This window comes from Hibiscus syriacus, unplaced genomic scaffold (assembly GCF_006381635.1).
Source record: "Hibiscus syriacus cultivar Baekdansim isolate YM2019G1 unplaced genomic scaffold, ASM638163v2 tig00113722_pilon, whole genome shotgun sequence".
Classification (NCBI taxonomy): Eukaryota; Viridiplantae; Streptophyta; class Magnoliopsida; order Malvales; family Malvaceae; genus Hibiscus; species Hibiscus syriacus.
The window spans coordinates 16,189-26,034 of NW_024063469.1; the positions used below are offsets into that span (position 1 = coordinate 16,189).

At 37.2% G+C, this 9,846-nt stretch overlaps 3 protein-coding genes and 1 pseudogene across 4 annotated transcripts; 1 reads left to right on the plus strand and 3 right to left on the minus strand.

Moving 5' to 3' along the window:
• Positions 1-1,010: 1,010 nt before the first annotated feature.
• On the minus strand, positions 1,011-1,583 carry LOC120187103. The gene has a single exon (XM_039190901.1). The coding sequence runs from the start codon at positions 1,581-1,583 to the stop codon at positions 1,011-1,013; it is 573 nt and encodes a 190-aa protein (XP_039046832.1).
• A 1,136-nt stretch (positions 1,584-2,719) lies between these two features.
• On the plus strand, positions 2,720-3,233 carry LOC120187104 (heat stress transcription factor B-2b-like). Its single transcript, XM_039190902.1, has 2 exons — positions 2,720-2,963; positions 3,051-3,233. Exons 1-2 carry the CDS (start codon positions 2,727-2,729, stop codon positions 3,231-3,233), a joined length of 420 nt encoding a protein of 139 aa, XP_039046833.1. The 5' UTR covers positions 2,720-2,726.
• Positions 3,234-4,032: 799 nt separating this feature from the next.
• Positions 4,033-6,691, minus strand: LOC120187001 (E3 ubiquitin-protein ligase At1g63170-like). Of its 2 annotated transcripts, none has more exons than XM_039190799.1 (6): positions 6,536-6,691; positions 5,894-6,461; positions 5,290-5,409; positions 5,061-5,193; positions 4,615-4,779; positions 4,033-4,426 (listed from the first exon to the last, which is right to left on the minus strand). In XM_039190799.1, the coding sequence occupies exons 2-6, from the start codon at positions 6,448-6,450 to the stop codon at positions 4,259-4,261; spliced, it is 1,143 nt and encodes a 380-aa protein (XP_039046730.1). In that variant the 5' UTR covers positions 6,451-6,461; positions 6,536-6,691; the 3' UTR covers positions 4,033-4,258. The 2 variants fall into 2 exon arrangements, with proteins under 2 accessions (XP_039046730.1, XP_039046729.1); XM_039190798.1 differs by having other exon boundaries at positions 4,034-4,426; positions 5,290-5,412.
• Positions 6,692-7,149: 458 nt separating this feature from the next.
• On the minus strand, positions 7,150-9,202 carry LOC120187105 (annotated as a pseudogene).
• Positions 9,203-9,846: the final 644 nt, after the last annotated feature.

The window sequence follows — 9,846 nt, forward strand, 5'->3', positions numbered from 1 at the left end:
GTCCACAGTGCAAACCAAGTATGAATCCATCAAAATTGGATGATGGTCAGAGTAATGTCTTGGAAGGACCGTCACCTGAAGGTTAGGGAAAAGGTCAATCATCTCGATGTTGTATAAAGCCCTGTCTAATCATTCTTGTAGGATGCTCTGTCCATGGCAGCTTCTAACTCAAGTGAACCTATTACCTGTCCATCCAGCATCCATCAGGTTACATTTATCCCAATGCTCTCAAAATTTAATAATTCGGTCAAGACAATCAGCATTACTCCCACACTGTCTTCAATAGAGGCGATATCATTAAAATCCCGTCACACTCTAACGTATGTTCATTGTGTCCGCATAATTTTTTAATAGGATGAGGTTATATTGGATTTCAAGATGCAAGGAAAGAGTTCTTTAATTCATTGCTTCGTTAACAAGAATTCTACTCAACACAGTATACAATATTGTTTTTATACACAGCCTTAGCAACACAAAAAACCTCCTAACTGATTAACAAACTCATAACAACCTAGCTTCTAGACTAACTTCTAGAACCTGGACATGCATGAGCTGCATGCATATGCATGGCATTACACAAGCACACTCTTTATCCACGTGAGCCTGCATCATTCTCTCAACATTCTCCCTGCTTTCTCAACCTTCTTGATGAAAAGATGAACAATTGAATCGAAAGTACTAACGCTTCTTTCCGTTCACTTGAATCGAAAGTGTCGGTGCTTCCTTTCGTTCTTCTTGAATCGAAAGTGCCGATGCTTCCTTACGTTCACTTTGAATCGAAAGTGCCGATGCTTCCTTACGTTCACTTTGAATCGAAAGTGCTGATGCTTTCTTTCGTTCTTCTTATTCACCTTCATTTCTTTATTCTTCACCCTCTTTTACAAGGTTTCTTGACATATTTTTTTATGGACTCTTGACTGTGAAACTTTCAAGTTCCATGACACTTTGAGATAGAAGCAACAAAAGCAACAAAATGAATACAAAATTAAACACACAAAAGAATTATACTACTATGTAGAAATAACGGTGCAATAAGAGAAAAATCTAGCTTTGTCCACTGGAACACCCATTGCACGATAAGTCAAGTGTCTGCCATCAGGGAGCTGGATTCGGCTTGCGCTAGGAGGATGAACAAGTACTTTCTTTACTGGTGGTGCCGATACATCATGCGCACCATTCAAATTTAGAGCTGAAAGTGCAAGGATGAAAACAAAGAAGATAACAGGCCAAGCGTGAATAGGATCATGTTCCTGAGGCAAGAACTCATTCAAGAAATTCAACTGACTAGAGACCTTAGCCACGGGTCCACCAAGCTTCTGAACTATAAACGAATCCTCAGTAACTTTCGATTTCAAAAATTCCTTCACTTGTTCCGTTTGCTGCAAAACATCTCTACATCCTCTTCCAAGTTCTAGAATCATCTCGCACCACGGTTTTAACAATTCCTTCACTTGTTCCTTCAAGGCCTCCGACGATTTCATTTCATGATCACTCTCAGCAACCGGCGTCGGTTTCTGATCAGTGAATGACGGTAACGACGGGAAAATTATTTCCTCAGTGTATATTATCCTCGGATCTTCCATCAAACTCGCCAGCTCCTCCCGCCACAACTGTTCTAACAAGAAATTTTCGAAGCGTAACTTTTCTTTTTCTGGATCGAAAATCCAATTCCCACGGGAGATTTTGTTTGTAGAAGACTAATAATCGATGGTTTCTCGTCATTGATAATTTCCTTACAATTTCTAATAAACTTGTTATTTCTCACACCTATGTAGTTCCAAGATATCATCTTTACAACTGTTTTGATTTGAGGGATGAGTTTCCCTGGCATCCAGGCGTTTTCTTCTCTTGTGTCACTTGAGTGTTTAAAACTTCTTCCATGGCAACACTATCATGATCATTCGAACATCCAACCTCCAAACTAATTCCCTGAGGTGTAATCTTAGGAGTTACCTTGCTCCCTCTGCTGTTCGATAACTATCTTTGCTGTTGTTTGGTTCTACTACTTTTTTAAATGAGTTCCTACCCCCGAACTTTTAATTACTGACCATAAATGAAGTCGAGAGGGGTCGAAAAAAGAAATTCTCCCTTTTCTCTTAATTTAAGTCTCTCGATATCCCCTTTCCTTCTCAAATTCTGTTAGTTTCTTCTCTTATCATTCACTCCACCCAGAAACTTCTAGAAATAACAAAACCTAGCCTGCCATCCTCCCCCTCTCTGTCAACATGCCGGCTTTCAGTTCTATATTGTGTTGAAAACCTTTGATTCAACGGTGTCTGACCGCGCGAGCCAGGTTTCTTGTTACTTGTTTGGTTGGTGGGAAAATTTTTGCTTTCGTTCCCGGTACGAATGTTAAAATATTTTGACATCTCCCTGTTAGATTTGAACATTTCAATTTCTTTTAATGTTTTTCTTTATGATTGACGGAAGAAACGGGTTGATGTTATAATATTTGTTCATCAATTATATCAAAACATCACAGCAGCGGGAGACTGTTTCCATTTCTGTGAATCTGAATAAATAAATGAATTTCAGTGTTGAATTTGAACGACTAAAGTAGATATTTTCAGCTAGAAGCATCCAAGATATATCTTTGTTCATTTATTTATTCTATCTTCAAGAGCTTTCTCGGCTAAAACGTACACTATTATTTTTCTTAATCAGCAGCAGTTCAGGAACTAAAGTAGAGGCGGAGGAATCTCTCTCTTTAGACAGGACCGAACCTCATGGCCTGCGAATCCGCAGCCGGTGTTGCCGCCGACTCGCAGCGATCTTTACCGACTCCGTTCCTTATGAAAACCTATCAGTTAGTCGACGATCCCTCCGTTGATGACTTGATTTCATGGAATGAAGATGGATCGGCTTTCATCGTTTGGCAGCCGTCGGAATTCGCTCGCGATTTGCTCCCTAAATACTTCAAACATATCAACTTCTCCAGCTTCGTACACCAACTCAACACATATGTAAGTGTTAAGAGTTTGCTCATAGCAAAAGTATAATTAGTTCATTATGAGAAATTAATTTATTATAAGATACCGTTATTGTTTTAGGGATTTAGGAAGGTAATGCCGGACCGATGGGAGTTCGCTAACGATTGCTTTCGAAGAGGCGAGAAGGAACACCTCCGAGACATACAGCGCCGTAAAATATCTCCTGCTTGTTCTAGATTTCACTCGAAATTTTATTCAGATAATTTAATTGGGAACAACAATTTTTTAGCTTCTTGTTGTTGAATAATTAGAATTCAGTAAGCCTACGAAAAAAAATTTTCTTTCTTTCTTTGGGAGCATTACAATTGCACCACTATTTTTTTTTATAAAATCAATTTTTTTTTGTTATTTGTTAGCATTAATATAATACAACACCAATTTGTTATATAAAATCAATTGTTTTAAGTAATTTTATTAGAGGTCGGATATTATTATAAAATAATAATTTTTATAAAATTGATTAGATAAAATTAATTCTCAAATAGCACTTCATAATTTATATCATTATGAAATAAGAAACTTTCAACAAATTAATTGAGATTTTTATATATATACACGTATGCATTTGTAAAATAAAAAAAATAAAAACCTTATCATGAAAATTAATTTGGAATCTTAGTACAATACAATACTAAATAATAAAATAATAATTATTTAAAAACACACGACACCTTCATGTATTAATATTTTGAAGATATAAAAGTTTAGTTTCAGATTTTTATTAATTTCAAAAAATGTTTATCTGGACATGAAATTTTAAACCCTGTTCTAAAGAAAATTATTTCATACACCAGTTATATGCATCACTCTGCTTATTAAAAATAGACTCACCAGTTACGTGCGTCACTGTTTCTTGTACTGTCTTGTCATCTAATTAATTAAACATATATGCTTCATTGTTTATATGTGCTAGAAGTCTAGAAGCCGCCAATGTAATTCAGAACGCATAGAAGATGCCTTGAGCAATAGTAGACAGTGCATGTTATTATCGAATGATGAAAATAAAAACGAGAAAGAAACGTGTTGTTCAACTCAGCCAGTGCTTTAGATGCCAGCGGGAATCATCATATACATGAAAACCATAGCTAAAACAAACTCATCATCACTATCCCCAGTACTATGATAGATGACATCTACAACCACCACCACAAAAGGACAATAATAGAATAGCCTATAATAAGTGCTGTACATTAGACTGCTGCTGTTGAGCTAAAATCATAAGCAGATGTACCAGAGTCATCGACCGTGAATGGATTGCTTCCGTTCTTCTACACTTCCTCGTGGATGCTACTCTTTAGAATGTTGTATTTGCAGAGAGGGCAGGTAGCATTGATGTATAGCCACTTATCTATACAGGCACAATGAAAATGGTGTCCGCAAGGAAGTTCCCTTAGCTCAACTCCGTCATCATAAGCGGAAAGGCAAATGCAACATTCCTATAAATTAACCCCAGAATCAAATATCAGTTGGGTACTTCACTTAAACTCCCTTCAACTCACACAAGGCCAAAATGAATTGTCATAAAATAGTCGTCTTTTAACATCATATAATTTCTGGAGGGGCAACTCGTAGGAGGAAGATAAAGGAAGTAAACAGAAAAAAAATACAAAAGATGTCAGCTTACTGCGTCGTCTGGGGAAAGCATTTGTTCCCTGGGGGAATTAGTGCCACATTCAGTCATTATTCCCCCAACAGGTCCTTGTACATCACCAGCAGATTTCCCATTATCATCGGTTTTTCGAAACTTGAATTTAGACAACTGATCAATATCTTCCTTGGTAGCTCCCTCCTGATTCAAGAGGTCATATGAAGCCAGTAAAAAGAAAAGTGCATCAAAGAGCCATACAACTACAGAAATTATTAACTAATTAAACCTTTCCAGCCAAACCCAGAAAGAAAACTGTTATTTAGTGTACGGTGATTAAAACAATCACCTCGATTGAATCAGATCCAAGTAGAAAGTTCAAAATTCACACAAACAACTAAACTACATATGAAGCACAAAAATCATGTGTCAAATGCACACAAACAACTAATAAGGCGTATATAATCACGGGATTTGAAAATTACCTGATCTGCCACAGCATATAGGATTGCAATAATACATGGAAGACAACAGCAAACAGCAATACCAATGATGCATGCCAGTGCAACGCAGAAAACAACAAAGAAAACATCGAAACCAAGAAAAATTATACAAAGCCTGCAGAGGAAATAATAATTAAAATAGTTAGGATCTGGTTATAGAGGAAAACATTCAAACACCATAAAGACAGCTGGAAGAATAATGCTTACTAACCAATAAAGCTGAGGGGAGGAGCGTGCCAACGCTTGGCCACCTATAGATACCCAGTAGAATCCAATGATCCACCAGATGAACGAGAACATCGTGTTCGTAGATTCAAGATGCTTTGCAACACTACTGGAAACATCAATTTCAAATGATTTCAGCCATTTAAGTGTGCAGTAATATCATACACAACTTAAAGCTATAACAGATGAGGTTAAATGTCTGTTAAGGATCATAATAAGCTCTCAACATTTAATTTAACTACTTTCAAATGCTTTGCATACATGAAAATCCCCAACCGATATCAAATACCTAATTGCAATCCAGATATCACAAGAAAACATAAGCCGATTTCCAATTCCTCTATTGTGGCATGTAGCCTATTTATTCCAATTTCCAGCAAACGGAACGAAAATTCCAAATTCCTCTCCATTTCCCCAGAAGGCCAGAACCAAAAAGAAAACGATCATATAATTTATCACTGAAGAAATTTATCACTGAAGAAAGTAATGCCTACCAAAAACCTTACCAATTCGCAAATAAAACTCAAAACTAATAAAAAAAACCCTATCATATTAGCTTCTCAAATTCTTTTAAGTAACAATATATGTACCTTCCACTATTCTCTTCCAGCTGAGCCAATGACACGTACTGCTCTGAATCCACCCTTGATCTTGGGCTGGGAATCCCTTCCTCGCCGGCATTAATTGACCTGTATCCCAAGCTCTGCTGCCTCCGGCGCCGCCTGTACTCCACACAAACGCAAACCATATGCAACAAACACTGCGAAGCGTAGCCAATTATCCAAAGCCTCAACGGCATCTCGGGCCTCTCGTCCCTGCTAAAAAACATAACCCCGACCGACACCACGACGAAAGCGAAATTCCAGATAATGTCGAGGACCACGACGGGCTTCGAATACGCCCAATCGCTCTGTCGCTCCTCGAGCTGCTCAGCCGCGGTCTCTCGAACCAGCATGGAGGGTTCACGCATCATCCTTCGGCTGCTGGCTCGGCGCAGGAACCGAGCCGCTTCACGGAGGCTCTGGCGACGAACGGATCGACGTGCAGTGGCCTCGTCCCGCGAACCGTTGCTTGTTGATGAGAGAAGAGGCGTCGCATCGACGATATCATCCGACGAAGATCGGTTCGTTGGAGTCGTTGAAGCCATTTTTGGTAATTCTCAAAATAAAATAAAACGTCCTAGAATCAAACAACAACAACAACAGGTAGATCTAGAAACAAAAGAGATTTACGGGGTTTTTTTTCTTTCACTCAGGGGATTTGGATAGTTAGGGTTCTAGGGAATGGTGGAGATGGATAGACAGATGGCGAGTTGACGATGCTGGTGAAACCAAACCGAATGATGATTTTGTCTTCTTTTCATAATTGCCGGATAATGTTCGCTTCACCTCTTACACTTACCATATTTCAGTTTCGTCTTAATAATTAGTATTTATTCACTTTCTACTCCACTCCAACATTGAACTCATTTGTATTATAAGTTCTTTTAATTATTATTTTTATTTATTTTTAAAATTTTAAAATTTTACCAATTTATTTTTTAAATTTTTATTTCTAAAAGTAAAATCACATTCATTTAAAAGAAGAATCAAAATTGGTTTGAATGGCATATAAGATGATAAGACCCACAAGAGTTGCACGTGTAATTCTTATTAGAAAAATATGAGTGCGAAAAAAAATTTATATTAAGGGATAAATTTATAAAATTTTTAAAATTAAAAATTTTAGAATATTAATAAAAAAATAAAAAGTAAAATATATGAAAATATAAAATTTCGGATAAATTAAGTATTTAGTAATTTAACTATTAATTTTAGTTCATTATAATACCTAAACTTTTAATTTTTTAAAATATATTTCCTCCTTTGATCGGTTCCTACCTGAAAGGGTTCGGAATCTCGATGAGTTACTATCCATCGATCGGTTCCGAACAGGCAAAGAACATGTTTAGTATGTAGCAGCATTCTATTACCTGTATTTTGTAATCTGACAATGGGGAAATACGGCCATCTGCACTTTAGTGAAGTCTGTTCCTACACAAAATCTCATGCCACCACCAAATTCCATGAAATTCCTTGAGGCTCCACTCATTTCTGTTCCCTGCAGTTACATGTTACAATCTTTTTTAGCTCAAAAGTATTTGTTTTTTCGGATTGATCTTGCAGGTTGAGGACACAATTTACAGTATTCACACACCTCCCATCTTGATGGATTGAAGATGAGGGGATCTTGGTATTTTTCGGGATTGAGGTGCACGGCCGGGGGACAGACCATTACCTCCCAACCTGCCGGAATGGTATATCCTGCATTGTTATTGATATGTGTTAGTTTTCATATTAATTGAATGACTAAAACTTGATTATAACATTTGGAGAGTGGCTTATTTTAATGCATACCTTTGAAATGGATTTCCCTTGGTGTTTTTCTGAAGATTCCAGGAACTATATATGCCAGTCTAACTGTTTCATTGATGAACTGCATGGAACTTGTACTTGTCAGTATGGAAATAAAACAGCCTGATTGAAAATAATAGATCTTATTAGAAGTTTAACCTGCAATTGTCTCACCTGGAAAGTATATGTTAATGTCATCGATTTGTATTCTCTCCATGTAAGTCCGGAATCAGTATTTTTCCCGGTTTCGTAGATTTGCCTCGTGCTCATCCTGAAATGTGGAAATAATAAGTGTGTTTGGTGGGAAGAGGATTTTTCAGATAAAGGATTTTAGCTCTGAATAATGTCACATACTGTTAACTTGTTCAGCACTGAAGGATTATCAGAAAGGAATTTAACAGCTAAAGTTAGAGCTAGGGGCGTCGTTTCGAAGCTGGCGAATAGAAGCACAAACTTCAAATCCAGAGCAATCGCCTCGGTGAGTACCGTTCCCTCTTTCTGAAACTCTTCAATGACGAAATCAAAAAAGTCAGTTTGCTGCTTACGGGGCAGAGACCGCCTTTAGTTTTGCAAGTCCTTCAGCGTTTTCATTGCATTTCCCCTTCCCTATATAGTAAGTACCATAAGTCTTAACTGATGCTAGGAAATTGGTATATATATATAACACAGTATTATACCTGTAAACACATGTAATAAGCTGTTCCAGGAATATCCAATGGGGAGGAGATTAATCCCTGGATGAATGCAACAAAATTCCCCCGCAGATTCACCAACAAATCGTCTTGGTCATAACTTATAAGCTTTCTGGCAGTCAGATCAAATATCATCTGCAAAAAAAGACCGAGTTATCGCTTTAGACTAGACCAGAATCTTACACGGATGAAGAACCATGAATGAGATACATAAATGTTGAATTACACTAGCAGTTGCTTCTTTTAATTCAACTGATTTTTGGCTTGACCAGCGTTGTAACATTCTGCAAGCTGTGTTTTCAACTTCAGGTAACATCTTTTTAAGTCTTTCAGGACCAAAGAGATTAAGCACCATATTCTTCAGGTACTTGTACGTGAAACCATGCAAGGAACCCACATTCTGACGTCCAAAGATCTCTGTGAATGTATCAGGATACCAACTCTGAAACAGTTGTCCCTCTTGCTGGAAGACGAAATGATTGAGATCCGGGTCTGTCGACACAATTACCAGTCACCCCACTAAGCTAGTCTTGAATATTGGCCCATACTCGCAAGTAACAGCACCAATTAACATGCTAAGAATGGAAGAGTAAAGGAGATTGAGTGATATTTTTCAGCATTTCATCCTCTCTTTACCGAAGGGAGCGATATCAAAAGTCGAGTAGGGGACGAAGAACCGGAGAGTCTCACCAACAAGTGGGAACCCCATTGAACCTGGTGGAAGTTTACCATTACACCTAGGATTTCTCCATTTGTTAACCCAGTGTGTGACGCATATAAGGAACAGAGCTCCAATGCACGTTAATACCAACATCTCACACTGGATAAAGAAAAAAGTTGAAATGAGTAGAAATCAGAGAAGAAAATGCCAGAATGTAAGTATGTATTGTATGTATCTCATGATTCTTATCAGCCAGAAGAAAGCTCCTGCTTAAATAGGAAGGTAATAGAACTGTACTCTAAACGAATTTAATTTATGACTGAGTTTTGTTTGCTCAGCACTTCATTTATTTAATATTTTTGGAACTTCAAAGATATCCTAGAATGGAATATAATTTTGGAGTTAAGTCTGTCTGTCTAGGAACTGTTCATTATCACATACTGTCAACGCTTTCATCAGTTGAAACATAGAGAGGCTGTGTTTAGCATGATTAGAGAAGACCGTTAGGATGTTACATAAAAATATAATATTATAATATTTAGTCGATTATATGTTAGTAAATTTATCAATATATATATTATTTTTAACAAATTAAACTTCCAATAATAAATTTAAAACATTCATAGAACTAATTTTGTATTAGACTACTCTCTTCATCTAGTGGTTGGATTTTCTTCTTCTTCTTTTCTGCTCCCGTCCATGGTAAAACTTTAAAGGTGCTTTAACCTGAAACACTGCAGGAGAACGAGGCTAACTTTTAGGCTTTCTTAAGGGAAACTGTAGATATGTGAGGATCC